General features: G+C 43.5%; 2 protein-coding genes across 2 annotated transcripts in view; both read right to left on the reverse strand.

Moving 5' to 3' along the window:
* uap1 (UDP-N-acetylglucosamine pyrophosphorylase 1) overlaps nt 1-17199 on the reverse strand; it is a 411004-nt gene that overhangs the window by 288001 nt on the left and 105804 nt on the right. The gene's annotated exons all lie outside the window — the stretch shown is intronic.
* Nucleotides 427-17199, reverse strand: part of nos1apa (nitric oxide synthase 1 (neuronal) adaptor protein a) — a 510182-nt gene continuing 493409 nt past the window's right edge. The window contains exons 9-10 of the mRNA XM_051932735.1: nt 5600-5765; nt 427-1491 (exon numbers count right to left, since the gene is read on the reverse strand). Of these exons, the coding sequence (XP_051788695.1) occupies nt 1052-1491; nt 5600-5765 (606 nt within the window). The 3' untranslated portion in view covers nt 427-1051. The remainder of the gene's footprint in view (nt 1492-5599; nt 5766-17199) is intronic.

Below are 17199 nucleotides of genomic sequence, written 5' to 3' on the forward strand. Positions count from 1 at the left end.
GAGTAGGAGGGGAGAGTCTGACCTACCAAATCATCACCACACTATATGTTGTAAACAAGTATAGGGAGAGAGTCAGACCTACCAAATCATCTCCACTATATCTCCTAAATAAGTTTAGGAATTGAGTCAGACCTACCAAGTTATCTCCATCGTATGTCCTAAATGAGTATAAGAGACAGTCAGCAAATCATCGACACAGTTCATCGTAAATGAGTTTAAGGGAGAAGATACTCCACCATATTTGCAATACTTTTCCAGCTCTCGCAGTGCAGTCCCCCCAACTAAGGAACATCATTGTTATGCCCACTTGAGTTGGACTGACATTGACTATCCTCATGGACCATGCCTGGTCCATTATGAAAACTTTCCAATGGGGCTTTTGAAAACAGTGTAGAGTTAGCTCATCGAGAATGACAAATTTGAATATAACATTAAAATACAAGGGTTCTGAAATTTATTAGTGTCACAATACAAGTTCATATTGCAAATAATCCAATTTTTTTTTTCTCCACAACGTATAACATGGCTGAATGGTTTAGAAATGTGAAGCTTGTCACAAAAGCAGTGAAGGTGAACCTGGTGCCACGTGGCAGCCGTCATGCTTGCAAGGTTGGATGCTTACAAAAAGTTTCATCCGGACAAGGCTGCACTTTCATGAAACGTACAGATCGTTTGTTTTTTTTTTTGTCTGTAGTTGGCCAGTCACCCATTAGGTCTCACTGCAGGAGATTTGAAAGAAAAATCACCGAAATGAACATCTGCGCACAGTGACTGAAGAGTAGACATCTACTGGTGTGATTCACAAATCACTGTTTGATGCATGCACACGAGAATGCCGTTACATGTCTAACACTTAAAGAGTTTTATACAGTGTAGGTGGCGTTATCTTCGTATTCGGTGCTGGAAACCTCAAAGTACTCTCCGGAATGTGTCGATAAAGGCAAAGACAGCTTTGAAATGCAGGGAGAAGTTTGAGAGACAGGTGCTTGCCGAGTCAATTATTGCCAAAGCTTGAACCAGGCTAAAAAAGACAAGTTGACGAAATGCATTTCTAGACTGCAATCTCATCGTCCAGGCAATCCGACAGGCTGTGCTTGTTTAACACGTTCAACAGCCTCAGGGGGCCATCGTCGTGACCCCAGCTGTCCCGCTCGTCGCTTTCATCCGTGTTGGATTCGTACTCCGAGGCGATCCCTGACTCCCGGAACTTAATGAATTCCAGGCTACCCAAGAACTCATCCCTTGACGGGATGGGAGGCTGCTTCTCCTGGCCCTGTTCTTCCTGAGGAGGCCCAGGAAGGAAGCGGAAGCATTCAAGTTTTACTAGACAGTTTTCCCTACCTAGGGGGCTGCCCAAGGGCAGTGAAAGCTGCGTTCCATCGTTGAGCTGCGGCAGGGTAACTTCCTCAGGCTTTGGAGTAGTTGGGTCGCACAGCACCGGAGGCACATTTGCACGGAATGTGATTTCCAGCAAACTATCCTGAGATCCCACTGAAAGACAGAAGAAAAAATAAGAAAGTCAGTCTAGTAGAAGATTTTGTTTAAAGAAACAGGGCATAAACTGCAAGAACGATACGGAATAAGGTTTCTGAATAACTGGGCCAATAGAAGTAGAAAAAGACAAGAAGAATCTGGAGGAGATATTGGGACAGCTTAGCTATTAGCTAAACAAACCGGCCTGACGGACTGAATGGCCTCCTCTCATTTGTCAAATTTCTTATATTCTAATGTGATGCCCTATCTGGGGAAGGTAGAAAAGAGCCTTAACCCCTGGAGAACCCGACAGGCCAGTTTTCAGTATAGCAGTATATACCCATTGTCTTATCAAAAGATTGTGACTACCGTATATACTCACGGATACGTTCTCCCGTGGATAAGTCGGGACTTGATTTTACTGTATAATTTCTGGTATTTTATAATGTTGGTTGTATAACTCGAATGTGGAAAACTCACACTGTTGGTCCAAGAGATTATGGTATGCTGACGCCCACCTGAGAGAATAACGACGGGGCACACAGCCTTTTATTTTCTATGTGGGTGTGGCAATGCGCTGTATCAGCGTGCGCTCCTAACACCTCTCTGTCTCTCTATTGTGCCTACGTGACCACACGGTAATACCTGGACTATTCCGAAGCAACGTTTGCACTGATTTGTGTTTTTTGTATCTCACACCCTCATAACACCTTTATCGTAAGAGCATCCCTTATCTACGATGGAGAGTTTGATCAGAAGAAAATATGAAGATGGTTTTAAATTAAAAGTTGTTGAAGTGGCGAAAGAAATTGGTAACTGCGCTGCTGCAACAAAATTCGATGCGTCTGAGAAACTGATGCGAGATTGGAGGAGGCAAGAAGATGTAAAAAAAAAATAATAAAATAATAAAAATTAAGTGTTGCATTTTTGAACGGGCGTATAAGTCAGGGTCTGATTTTATGATCAATTTTTCAGGTTTCAAGTCCCAACTTATACGCAAGTATTTACGGTATACATTTTTCTCCTCTGTTGCTAAACGAATCTTAGCCTGAAGAGGTCTATTAATTTTTTTACATTTAAGATGTCTCACATAAAGATTTACTAATGTTATTACTTGTCCTAGTATGTATATAAACACAGGGAACTCCAGTTTCTGCATTACATCTTGCCTGAAGAAGGGGCTTGAGTTGCCTCAAAAGCTTGCATATTGACATCTTTCTAATTAGCCAATAAAAGGTGTCATTTTGCTTAACGTCTCACTACATCCATAATGGCTAATGCGGTACAACACCCTAGTAATGCAGTATATACCCTAAAGGCTAGTAAAATGGCCCGTATATCTACTGTCATAATCCTGCTGGGCTGAAAAATGGCCTACGCATATCTGTTAGGCTACACCACCGTTTGGTTATTCTACAAGAGACGTCATTCCCGAAAGCCGCTACACTTCTCTGCGGTCCCAGCCTGGCTGGCCGTAATACTGGCCTTCGCTATACTAGGCAACGCACATAAGATGCTGCTGTCTTGTTATGCTACTTATGCAATTTATGCTGCTGCGTTTATTTCAGCTGGTTTTGTTTTTTCTTGTAGAGTTCACGAAGAAAATGGAAACGATTTCAGCTGGGCATTAGCACAGGCGCAGCTCAAAACAATAAACGTGTAGTGTGTGCACAGAGAAGTGCAAGCAGGCAAAGAGAGCTTCTGCCCTTCTGATCCATGGCAGGTTTCTGTGACAGGTTTGTGCTCTGATTACATTTGGGATGTAACCGGTGTCACGCATGTGTGAGTAGGAGGACGTTGTATGGAGCAAGTGAAGGTACAGTCATATGAAAAAGTTTGGGAACCCCTCTCAGCCTAATAATAATTGCATAATAGTTGACTCTACTTTCAACAAAAAAAGATACCAGTGGTATGTCTTTCATTTCCTAGGAACATCTGAGTACTGCGGTGTTTTCCGAACAAAGATTTTTAGTGAAGCAGTATTTAATTGTATGAAATTAAATCAAATGTGAAAAACTGGCTGTGCAAAAATGTGGGTCCCCTTGTCATTGTGCTGATTTGAATGCCTGTCACTGCTCAATGCTGATTACTTACAACACCAAATTGGTTGGATGAGCTCGTTAAGCCTTGAACTTCATAGACAGGAGTGTCCAATCATGAGATAAAAAGGTATTTAAGGTGGTCAATTGCAAGTTGTGCTTCCCTTTGACTCTCGTCTGAAGAGTGACAGCATGGGATCCTCAAAGCAACTCTCCAAAGATCTGAAAACAAAGATTGTTGAGTCTCCTGGTTTAGGTGAAGGCTACAAAAAGCCATCTCAGAGGTTTAAACTGTCAGCTTCAACTGTAAGGAATGGAATCAGGAAATGGAAGGCCACAGGCACAGTTGCTGTTAAACCCAGCAGGTCTGGCAGGCCAAGAAAAATACAGGAGCGGCATATGAGCAGGATTGTGAGAATGGTGACAGACAACCCACAGATCACCTCCAAAGACCTGCAAGAACATCTTGCTGCAGATGGTGTATCTGTACATTGTTCTACAATTCAGCGCAATTTACACAATGAACATCTGTATGGCAGGGTGATGAGAAAGAAGCCCTTTCTGCACTCACGCCACAAATAGAGTCGCTTATTGTATGCAAATGCTCATTTAGACAAGCCAGATTCATTTTGGAACAAAGTGCTTTGGACTGATGAGACAAAAATTGAGTTATTTGGTCAGAACAAAAAGTGCTTTGCATGACGGAAGAAGAACACTACATTCCAAGAAAAACACCTGCTACCTACTGTCAAATGTGGTGGAGGTTCCATCATGCTGTGGGGCTGTGTGGCTAGTTCAGAGACAGGGGCCCTTGTTAAAGTCGAGGGTCAGATGAATTCAACCCAATATCAACAAATTCTTCAGGATCATGTTCAAGCATCAGTCACAAAGTTGAAGTTACGCAGGGGTTGGATATTCTAACAAGACAATGACCCAAAACACAGTTTGAAATCTACAAAAGCATTCATGCAGAGGGAGAAGTACAATGTTCTGGAATGGCCGTCACAGTCCCCTGACTTGAATATCATTGAAAATCTACGGGATGATTTGAAGCAGGCTGTCCATCAAATTGAACTGGAGAAATTTTGTATGAAGAATGGTCAACAATACCTCCATCCAGAATCCAGACACTCATCAAAGGCTATAGGAGGACAGCGTCTAGAGGCTGTTATATTTGCAAAAGGAGGCTCAACTAAGTATTGATGTCATATCTCTGTTAGGGTGCCCAAATTTATGCACCTGTCTAATTTTGTTATTATGCATATTGCATATTTTCTGTTAATCCAATAAACTTAATGTCACTGCTAAAATACTACTGTGTCCATAAGGCATGTCAGATATTAAAAGGAAGTTGCTACTTTGAAAGCTCAGCCAATGAGAAACAAAAATCCAAAGTATTACGAGGGGTTCCCAAACTTTTTCATATGACTGTACTTCCATGCCAGGCCAGGGGCTGGCGGGGTGCCCTAAACCTACTCCTGTTATCTCAGCAGACCAGCTGTGGGAAAACCTGTCTGACCCACCACTGATGACGTCACGTCCAGTTCCGGCACCTATGACGATGTCAGAATATGGTCACTTCCAGTTCCCCTACGTCACTTCCGGTCTTCCCACTTAAAATAGCCATCTTTCCAAACCTCAAACAGTTCATGTCTGGACTCCAACAGAGACACTTCTGTCTACAAAAACAAACCCATTGCAGTCAAGGATAATATATGGGTGGCTGCCCCAAACCTTTTTAAGTGTGTCGAGTCTGACCCTTTCACACTGGTGACACACACTCAGGATGAGAGGGTCTCGGTGCTGCACAAGAGAAGCAGCATCATAGCTTAGTTGATGGAGATGTGCTTCCGTGCAGTAGAAGAGAGATGGGGGCTCTAAGGGTCTGGGGACAAGTGGACATCTTGAGCCTTGACAGTATGGATCATTGGAAACATTTCATGGTAGGCATTAAACACCCAGATATTTGTTGCCCAACACACTGCAACCTACAGATCTTTGACTTCTTCTTATTGTTGGTTGCACCACACCAGCTGAAATCTACTTGGAAGCCCTTCTTTCCCATCAGGATAAATGATGTTTCTTACTTGAGTTGTGTCCCGAGAGTTTGAGCTCAAGCTCCTGGATCTGCTTGACCAGCAGAGAGATGTGCTGCAGCATGTCTTTGTTCTGAAGCAGGAGCTGGTGAACCCGTGCCTGAGCTTCAATTCGAGCCGCTGCTTCGGCAGAAAGCTGGTCTTTGAGTAGATGAACCTTTAGAGAGAGGAAGACATGTAGGTTAGCAATGCGGAGTTCTTCACGACTCCCCGGTGGCTTCAGCTTAGCCTTCAATCTCCCAGCTTGCAAGCTCAAGAATTATTAGAGCCTACTGATTACTTAAAATGTCAAACTATCATTTATAATGCATGTCAACTTTCACATTCCAGCCTGCCTACTGCCTGAGTAGAATTTACCCGTTTTTCTTGTGTCTTTCTTTTTTTCTTGTGAATTTCCCATTGGGATTAATAAAGTATCTATCTATCTATCTTGGAATAGAATTTAAAATAAAACAAGATGCTATATAAAGTAGAGGTTGTTTGTCTGACTTCATGCTTTCACCTCAACCACTCAGAGGATTCTGGAGAGCTAAGAGCAGTTATAGGTGGCACGACCAGATGTAACCCACCACCAGCGGAACCAGGGGTCATTCTTGACAGGACACACTGGGGAGGCGTTGCATGTTGATCAGACATGCAAGTAAGAATTTCACTGTACTCTGTGCACACGACCATACTGACCACACTACTGCTACTGGCATTATCATTTAGTAACCAACGTCACTGGCAGGGGCGCCATACCTGGGCAACCTGCAGAGCACCTTCAGCACCTGTTGGTAGTCTTGGCTGTTTCATCTTCTGCCATCAAACTATACAATTTATCCAAAGCTAGACATTAGTTTTCTGTAGTTTTAATACTGTAATATGTTACAGTATGGGTCCAGCTCATGACGTTAAACCGAGCCGAATAACAACGGCGAATGACTGGCGCCGGTCAAGTAACTGGTCTAACTCGCTAGTTGCGAGCAGGGTGTGGTGATACCCTTGGTAGTTAAAAGCTACCAAAACTGCGGATGAACCTAACAGAGAGGTAAACGGCGTATACCTATGCTAGAGAACTAGCTTAGCGAGGAGAGGACTGTGGAGCCGTCTCGTGAAACAATCCACAAGAAACAAAACATGAGAGGACGACTTAACAAAACGGAATGCAAGCTGGGCGGTCGCCTGGATAAACGAGAGCCTTGAACTGCTTGTCGACCATCTTAACAAGTGGTTCAGATGGGATGTGATCGGTCTGTCAGAGGTGAGAAGAATGAAACAGGGCTTAGTGGAACACGATGGACACAAACTTCTGTACTCAGGCGAAGAGAAAGTACATCAAGGAGGTGTCGGTTTGCTACTTTCAAAAAAGGCAGTCAAGAGCTTAATCGACTGGAACCCGGCGTCGCCAAGAATCATCAGTGCACGGCTCACTGGACAAGGCCACAACATCACCATCATTCAAGCGTATGCACCAACTACAAGCCACAGTGATGAGGCTGTCAATCACTTCTATCAGACCTTACAGCAAGTCATCGATAAGGCGCCAAGAAGGGATGTCAAGATTATAATGGGCGACTTCAACGCGCAAGTCGGTATCGATCACGACACATGGAAAGGCGTGCTGGGACACTTTGGCTACGGCTCAATGAACGAAAGAGGGGAAAGACTTCTCCAATTTTGCAGGCTCAACAAACTGAACATCATGAACACCTGGTTCAACCACAATCCATCAAGGAAATGGACATGGAGCTCACCTGGAGATCGAACCCAGCAGATGATCGACTACATCATGATCGATCAGAGATGGCGTAGCTGTGCCCATAACACACGCAGCTTCCCAAGCGCAATAGTGCCGAATGTGCGCAACGATCATAACCTCGTGATGGGCAACTTCAAGTTAAGATTCAACATCCAAAAAAGAACGGTCACAAAGAAGGTGGATATCGAACGACTGCAAATACCCGAAGTCAAAGAAAGTTATAAGATTGAACTAAAAAATCGTTTTCGTTGAAGACATCTATCTAGAGCACATCATGCGGGAGGCACTCGACGGACTAGAAAGCAAAGGAGCATGCGTGAATGGCAGAACGATTAACAACCTTCGTTTTGCTGACGACATCGGTCTTATAACTGAACTCCGCAGTCACGCACAACTCCTACTAAATAAGGTGGAAAGCGTCAGTTCAAGATACGGACAAGAGATAAGCGACACCAAGACAGTATGGATGCTGCTGAGCTCGAAGCCTGAGCAAGAAACGAAGAATAGAGTTGAAGAGGGCATGTTGCTCAGAGGAAAGAAACTGCAGCATGAAGACAGTTTTAAGTATTTAGGATCGACCTTAACCATAACTTGTGACAGCTCGAAAGACATCAGAACGAGAACAGCCATAGCCTTAAGTTCAATGAGCGACCTGGACAGTATCTGGAAGAACAAGAACATCAACAAGATAACCAAGATGAGACTATACAACTCGCTTATAGTACCGATTGCCTTGTACGGATGCGAAACGTGGACTCTTAGAAGTGCTGAAGAAAGACAACTGCTCGTGTTCGAGATGGCAGCGCTCAGAAAGATACTTGGAGTACGCATCATAGACAAGATGAGAAACGAAGACATCAGGAAGGCCCTCAACCAGACAGAAACGGCGCATGAACGACAACATAAGTGGCTAGGTCATGTACTCCGGATGGACAAGAACAGAATTGCTAACATCACACTACATGGAAGAGTGGATGGAACCAACAAGAGAGGGCGCCCAAGAATGACATGGGTGTCGGCAGCACTCTCAAGATATGACATGGGACTGCAAGATGTAACGCGGACGGCCCAAGACAGAGATCTGTGGCGTTTGATGTCTCCTCATGCTAGAGCCCACATCGACGTGTAATTACAACACTGAGATATGGCGAAGAAGAAGAATGTTACATTAAAGAAGTTATAGGTACATTTATTTATTTTATCATTTAGATTTTATGTGTTTTTAACTACTGGTTATATGTGTGGGTCGCTTGACTGCTGCGGTTTCCCCTCCAGCTTAGCAAAGTCATACAGTACAGGGGTTTGACTGCAGTACTGCAGGTTTTCATTCTAACCCTTTTTTAATGAGTGTCCTGTTTGTGCTGCTAATTAATTTATTGTGAATTCATTTTAATTGAATTGCTTTTTTAAGATTTGTTCCCCTGAATTTCTTCATCGTTCCTCTGAATCGCTTCATTTCTTTCCTTAAATGGCACCCAAAAAGAAATTATAATGTGAAGTGAGGGAGCTAACAGAAGACCAACTAAGTCAGCTGCCTCAAACTCCAACCAATTTCACTCCAACAAGTTGCTTGATTAGGAGCCAAGTCTCGTCGTTAATTAAAACTGTTCTTTAATTCCATGTCTTGTTGCTGCTCTTGGTGTACAACAGCAGACATTTCCAAAATTGTGGATTTTCTCTTTTCTAAGAGCACTGGTCAAATGTTTTGGGGATCTGAGCAAACCAACATTCCTGAGATCTTCATTGTTCTTTATTTTCAGATATTAGATATTGGGATGGAAGAGGCAGGTCATCTGGAGGAGAGGTGGAAGTGAGGTCATCGAGAGGTGGGGTCTGGAGCCGGAAGAGGAGGAGAGTTAAGTTTTACTGCTCTGTAAGAATGGGAGAAGAGGTGTTAGCACACTTGATTACTCTCTGACCCTGTGTTTTTCAGCATTAGCTAGACCCCCGTGCTGCCTCCCATGTGCACAAGATATATATTAGGAATTTGTTAGTTTTTGCATACCCCTTGGGGTCAGAGCACAGGGTCAGCCATTGTACAGCACCCCTGGAGCAATTACAGGTTAAGGGTCTTGCTCAAGAGCCCAGCAGAATAGGATCTCTTTTGGGATATACAATGACTTTCCCAGCTATTCTATAGTATCGTATTTAACATCTGGTTATCCATCAATATTATAAATACAGAGGACCCTTGACTTACAAACTCAATTCGTTCACTAGGGCTGGTTGTAACTCAAGTTGGTTGTAAGTAAAGACTATTTTTCCCATAAGAAATAATGGAAATACCCATAATGCGTTCCGAACCTCCCACTGCAACACTTACTTAACCTTTTCATAATAAAAAAAGGGTTGTATAATGTGCATAATTTACCAAAACACCAATAATTTTTCTAATGTACTAACCAAAAAGTAATAAAAAGTGCCTAGCCTACCAGAAACAACAATTTCATACTGTACTCACCATTTAATTTGACATCTTTGGGCTGCAGGAAGGGAGGAGGATGATAATGAAACTGAAGGCTTTTTAAAGACTTTCTTTAACTTGCGCTCAGGCATTTGCAATCATTTCAATAGGTTCTTTTGCGTTAATTTTAATCTCCTCCTGCCTACAAGTTATTCTGACGAGAATTTTTCTCAGCATTTCCTTGCGATAATACAAGGAACTGTTTCTGAACTCTTCTGAGACCCCCCCCCCACTCACCACTCACCACTCAATGGGAACGACATGCTGAAGTGCGTCCTGAAGCGCGATTGCCGCGACTGTGGAAGCTTGCTCATTGCCGGGCAGGGATATCACATGCATATCACCCATCGATATCTTTTCTGTTTGCTTTGGCTGAGAGACTCAGCACAGCTTTAAGCCGGCTTTTGCCCCAGCAACAGATAAACAGTCTTCCATACGGAGTTTGGACTTTGACATGTCTTCTAGTTGGGGGAGGTCCCAAATGAGTTTACAAATCTGACATTTTATTGAATGAGTGCCGCATTAATAGGAATGTTTCTGTTTGTTTACAATCGCGCAAGCGGATACACGTGACCGCATTCAGGTCGTAACGCAAGATGTTGGTCGTAAATCAAAATAAAAATTTTGGTCGTAAATCAAGTTGTTCGCATGTCAAGCCGGTCGTATATCAAGGGTCGACTGTATTGCCTTGCAAGTGTATCCATTGAATATAGTGTCTTTCCTGTCTCTAAGATAGGAAAGACACTATATTTAATAGATAGAAAGATAGGAAAAACACTATATTCAACAAGAAGACACAACAGATAAGGAAAGTTGATAGAAATCATATAGTGCCTTAAAAACTATCGATCATATAGTACCTTTACTTTCTATCTATCTATCTATCTATCTATCTATCTATCTATCTATCTATCTATCATATAGTACCTTTACTTTCTATCTATCTATCTATCTATCATTTAGTGCCTTTACTATCTATCAATCAATCTGTTCTGCCTACTATGCTAAAATCATGTAGTGCCTTTAATATCTATCTATCTATCTATCTTAGTGTCTTTCATGACTACCTATTGAATATAGTGTCATTCCTATGTAACTACTTGCCTTATCTATCAAAGTGTATTTCATGTTTTTCATATTCCTTTCATACTGTATCTATTTGTCAATCATAGTGTCTTTTATGTGTATCTGTTGAACAGAGTGCCTTTCTTATCTATCCATCTATCTGTTACTTAATAACATAGTCTTTTCTATCTATCATATAGAGTGTATTTCATTTCTGTCTGTTGAATAGAGTGCCTTTCCTATCTACCTACCTATCTTTTAATCATACACACCTACAGTAGTACATAGCGTCTTTTATGTCTGCCTGTTGAATACAGTGCCTTTCCTACCTACTCACCCATCCATCAATCAATTAATCATAGTGACTTTCATGTCTCTCTGTTGAATATAGTGCCTTTCTTATCTAGCTACCTATAGTACCTACCAGTCATAGTGTCTTTCATGTCTACCTGTAGTGCCATTCCTATGAACATTACCTGCCTTATCTATCATAGAGTGTTTTTCATGTTCATCTATTAAATGTAGTGCCTTTTCAATCAATCAATCAAATATCCTGTCTTTCATGTCTACTAATTATATAGTGCCTTTCCTATCTATCTATCTATCTATCTATCTATCTATCTATCTATCTATCTATCTATCTATCATACAGTACCATTCATATTTATCTATCTATCTATCATATAGTGCCTTTCATATCTATCTATCTCACATACATACATACGTACATGATGTGTTTCAGGTCTATGTGTTGAATATTGTGCCTTTTCTATCGTATCTATTTATCTGTCAATCATACATCGTGTCTTTGTTTTCTTTCTGATAGATACCAGCTGAAGACAGATTGCCAGTCCATTACAAAGTATACTCTCTCATACACACACACACTCTTGCTGAGATGGAGCAAACTGACAGTGATATGTTCAACTCCTGGCCTGGTCACTGTTGATGTAAAGTTAGTACTTTTTTTTTCCCACATCAAAGTGTGTTCTTGTCCTCTCACATCCCAAAGACGTACATGTCAGGTTAACTGACATCTCTAAGTTAGCTCTGCAGGAGTAAGTGGGCCCAACAGTGAACCAGTCCTCCATCCAATGTCATTTCCCACCATGTGCTCCATGTTCATACTAATAACATGCAGGTTTGTAGTTCATAACACTAGAGCTGCTTCCTCACAGACAGGTATTGTCAATGCATGGGCTGAGTTTATAAGCGGCCTTGCCAAGTGTATTCCCTGAGGGACCTGCAGATCTTGAGGACATATTCAGCACTTTGGGTGAGGCTCATTCGTTCATTTTCATCTACAACCTCTCTTCTTACTCTCACAAATGCCCTTACTGTTTCCATGGGGATTTGGATTTCACTACTGTCTACATGTGAAGATCTTAGTCTGAGCTCATTAGCTGCTCGGGCTCAAGTCTTGTGCAGAGGAGTGGGCAGTAGGAGCCTGAGCTGTCAGGGGAGTCAGACCCACACCGCACATCCAAGCCAACTACAGATCATGGCACATCAGGTACGCAGGTGGGCACAATGTTCAAGATGTGGAAAGAAAAGTAAGCACCCAAAAGAGAAAAATTCAAATGACAAATGGAGGCTGCGTTCCGTATCCGACCCACTGCATGGGAAAACAAAAGGCTAGCAGCCTGAGTCGTGACGCTGCCATCTCTTCACAGGCGCTTATCTGCTTCTCAAGCTAATCACATAGCCATTTTATTTGCTCCTAAGCCCCAGTGCAACATTTATCAAAGTCAGCCTAAATGAATTTGCTTATCCTGGAGCAGGCTGACCTGCGGCAGTAAAAAATAAATAAATAAATAATTTGGTGTGGTTCCCTCGTACAAATTCTGTGTGAACAACAGAAGAGCTGATAAGAGATGCTGAGAGGATGTGGACATGGAGACTGCGGCCCTGGACATGTGGTCACCTCTGCCTATGTGCCTTTGCTACCCCATCCAGAAGAGCTGACCAGTGCCCACATCATAAACTACATTAAAGTCTGAATTCTCTTTATGAAACTCGACCAGCCTATTCATCAAGCACCAGAGGAGTGGAATTCTCCAATATGGATATGCCAGCGAGTGATTTCAAGGAGTTCAGCTGGAATTGGGAAAGCATTGTGGCCTGTTGAATGCTTGCCTATGGGCAGGGCCATCTTAACAGCACTATAGGCCTCCGGGCAAAGCAGTTGACCCCAAGGGGGCAAGCGAAAACTAACAAATTCCTAATACAAGAAATTGTATAAGGTGAAATAAAGAACAAAAAAAACAGAAAAGAAATGAGAGGATAGGGAAAGTGTGAAAGGAGGTCAGGTGAATGAGTTAGCATGGAGGACAGGAGGCACAACGATTGGGAGTTGGCACTGCTGGGAGTGAAAGGATGACGCTTTGGTGGAAGGTCACTTCCAGTCAGGCTTCTGAGGGGCAGGAGTGACCAAAAGGGCTTTGGGACATTGCCCTACAGACGCCAGTGCCAGGATGGTGATGGAGATGGGCCTAAACTCCCCGGCCATGTCCGGCAAAGGAGGCTGGGGTGTAAGCTAAATAAAAAGCTGACGGCGTATGCCGGTGTCTCGGCTTCCAACTTAGTACACCGAAAAAGGTGGGCTGGAGCTGAGAGGAACTGTTGAGAGGCACTGGGGCTCAAAATCTGCTGGACCAGTTATGGATTGCTTTTATTGGAAAACATCTTGCATCACCCCAGTCCCAAAGGTATCATGTCCTAGTGAGCTGAATGACTTCCGGCCTGCTCTGTTGCTCTGACATCACATGTGATGAAGACCATGGAGAGGCTGCTGCTTCACCACTTGAGGCCACAGGTCCATCACGCCCTCGACCCTCTGCAGTTTACATATCACGAGAAGATGGGAGTGGAGGATGCCATCATCTATATGATACACCAATCCCTCTCCCACTTGGACAGAGGCAGTGGTGCTGTAAGAATTATGTTTCTAGACTTCTCTAGCGCCTTCAGCTCCATCCAACCTCTGCTCCTTAGGGACAAGCTGACAGAGATGGGAGTAGATTCATACCTGGTGGCATGGATCGTGGACTTTCTTAAAGACAGACCTCAGTATGTGCGTCTTGAGAACTGCATGTCTGACATTGTGGTCAGCAACACAGGAGCGCCACAGGGGACTGTACTTTCTCTGGTCCTGTTCAGCCTATATACATCGGACTTCCAATACAACTTGGAGTCCTGCCACGTGCAAAAGTTCGCTGACGACACTGCTATCGTGGGCTGCATCAGGAGTGGGCAGGAGGAGGAGTATAGGAACCTAATCAAGGACTTTGTTAAATGGTGCGACTCAAACCACCTACACATGAACACCAGCAAAACCAAGGGGCTAGTGGTGGATTTTAGGAGGCCCAGACCCCTCATGGACCCTGTGATCATCAAAGGTGACTGTGTGCAGATGGTGCAGACCTATAAATATCTGGGAGTGCAGCTGGATGATAAATTAGACTGGACTGCCAATACTGATGCTCTGTGTAAGAAAGGACAGAGCCGGTTATACTTCCTTAGAAGGCTGGCGCCCTTCAACATCTGCAATAAGATGCTGCAGATGTTCTATCAGATGGTTGTGGCGAGCGCCCTCTTTTACGTGGTGGTGTGCTGGGGAGGCAGCATTAAGAGGAAAGACGCCTCACGCCTGGACAAACTGGTGAGGAAGGCAGGCTCTATTGTTGGCATGGAGCTGGACAGTTTAACATCTGTGGCAGAGTGACGGGCACTGAGCATACTCCTATAAATTATGGAGAATCCACTGCATCCACTAAACAGGATCTATCTATCTTATTCTCACTGGTTTTTAAGGCTTTATTTATTGTTAATTATGGAACTGCAGGGCACTTTATGAGCACTGTTTGTTTAAAATAAAGCCACTGCACACCTGGCACCTTACCTTACTGTGTGTGGAGGTCCTCATTGCTCAGCCCATCCCAGTCATACTATTTATGACTCAGCTCAGCCCATCCCAGTCATATATTTAACCTTCCAGGAACTGTGGAGTCAACCTGGACCGTCACAAATATCGGGATTACGGGGGGGTTGGGGGATTTCACTTGTTTACAATGTTTAGGGCATGTAGGGATGGATGGATAAGATGGACTATAATGGTTGGTGGCATTTTGGGTGGGAGGACAGGTGGTGTGAATGCATGTCTAGTAATCAGGTCAGAACTGAAAAGATGGAAACAGAAAATGAACCTTGCCCACCAGAGACTTGTGCATATCACCGAAAGCAGATCTGTGTTTCAACTGGGGTGGCGACTGTCATGATGATCTGAATTTTGTTTTATTTATTTGTATTAATTTATTTTTTCTTGGCCTCTAAAAATAATGAAATTAGAGTTTTTGGGGGGTTTTAGAGGTAAAGGAATATTATGGTCTGGTCTATTTTTGAAGACATTAATTATGAAATTGGTCTCCCCGTGGCACCATTTTGTTTTTAGTATTCGTGCCATCATCGCTTGCGGCTTGTACTGCAGAGATGCCAGGCCGTTGGTAGGCAAGAAGTGTGCGGCACGTTGACGTAAATACAGCGATAGTGTAAGGGTCAGCGTCATCCACTCCTTTACTGTCCAAGTTTGTGACTAATTAAAAACTTTAAAACTCTAGTGTCCTATTGTTTTCTGTTCCATCTTATGTTTTGGCTTAAGCTACGTGAATCATTTTGATTTTGGACTTTCTTTGCTATGTCTCTCTATTTATGATTTTGTCTCACATCCTGGTTATTGTTTATTTGATTCTCATCCTTCCCCATTTTTCAACCTTTGCTGTTGTCACTGACCATGTCCATCTCTTTATGACATCCCTTTAGTGTTTCACTATTTCACTGTTCATCTCTTGATTCAGGTCAGGTCAGGTTGGGGAGCATGCACTGGTACAGCACGCTGTCGCACCCACCACACGACGAAACAGCTCGGGATCCTGGTTGGCAACCCCCCAGGCAGATACACAGTCTAGTCCCACACCCTCCGGAAATGACCCTCTATCTGCCGCAGCCACGTGTTACGTGAACGTCCCCTTGGCCTGGTCCAGCCATTCAGGTCCTCAACAATGAGGGTTCTGTGAACCGGATCACCCTCTGGGAATCGCGCCACATGGCCGTAGTGCCGTAACTGATGCTCCCTCACAATGCAGGTAATGTGCCTCATTTGGGACTCCACGAGAAACGCTCATTCGACACCAAGGTTATTATAGTTTTGCCTTTTTATATTCATTTTTATTTCTATATTTTTTGTGACCTTACTTGGAAATTCAGCTTAGTTTTAGTTTTCCTTCATCGCATATTTTTAGTTTTAGTTATTTTTTATTTCACAAAGACATTTCTATTTTATTTTTATATCTATTAGTTTCAGTTTTAGTTTTAATAATTATGGCAGGGGTTCTCAAACTGTGGGGCGTGCCCCCCTGAAGTAGCGAATGTTGCCATACGTGGCGAAATTTCGCTATTCGTAGGAAAATTTTTAAACTTGTTAGCGGTGTATCGGCAGCAAGAAGCATATCATGTGACAGAGCCACCGCAAGTAAGCTCAGCAAGTAAGGGAGCAATGTGAAGGTAGTCTATCAGTGTTTTTTAAAAGGGGGTTTTTGAGGAGCGTCCATGTCTTCTAGGGGTGTGTTCAGTCTCCCTGCTCGCACTATAATAATCTCACACGACACAAAGTCAAACCAGCAGTACCCAAGGATCCTCCGAAGAGACACAGTACCAAAGGAGTCCAGTCTTCGTCTCAGATCACTGGATGGCGTCCATGTCTTACAGCTGTATAGCAAGACAGGAAGCACCAGGACTCTAATGACTTGGACCTTCGTCCTTTCTGCAGAGATATCGGGAGTGCCACACACCCCTTTTCAGGGACCTCATGACCCCCCCCCCCCCCCATGCTCTCCCAATCCATCTACTGACTTCATAGGAAGAGAGTCATCAGAAACAAGAATGTCGCTGCCGCTGATTCCATCCTATTAAAAACTTCTGCTGCCCTGTGCAGTCATTAAAATGTTTTCATCCCACTCTTCGTTTTTTTTTCTTGTTTCTGCTCAATATTTCCATTTTCCATGGGCAGAAGGGTGCTGCAGTGGGGCTACTGTGTTTCATTACCACCTTGTTCTCTACCCAATTGTCTCCCTCGTTCAAAACAGACACATTCTAATTGGATGATTCCAAATTGACCCCTGTGGCACCCGGAAGGGGCTCACGCCAGGCCAGGACGCCCAGGAGGACAGGAGGAGGGCTCATTGCTCCTCCAGAATGCAAGGGGGCGTCAGCCCTGGTTGTATTGGGGGCCACAGGTACAGAGCTTGGAAGCTCTACCCTGTAGGG

Source organism: Erpetoichthys calabaricus, chromosome 10, assembly GCF_900747795.2.
Source record: "Erpetoichthys calabaricus chromosome 10, fErpCal1.3, whole genome shotgun sequence".
Taxonomy (NCBI): domain Eukaryota; kingdom Metazoa; phylum Chordata; class Cladistia; order Polypteriformes; family Polypteridae; genus Erpetoichthys; species Erpetoichthys calabaricus.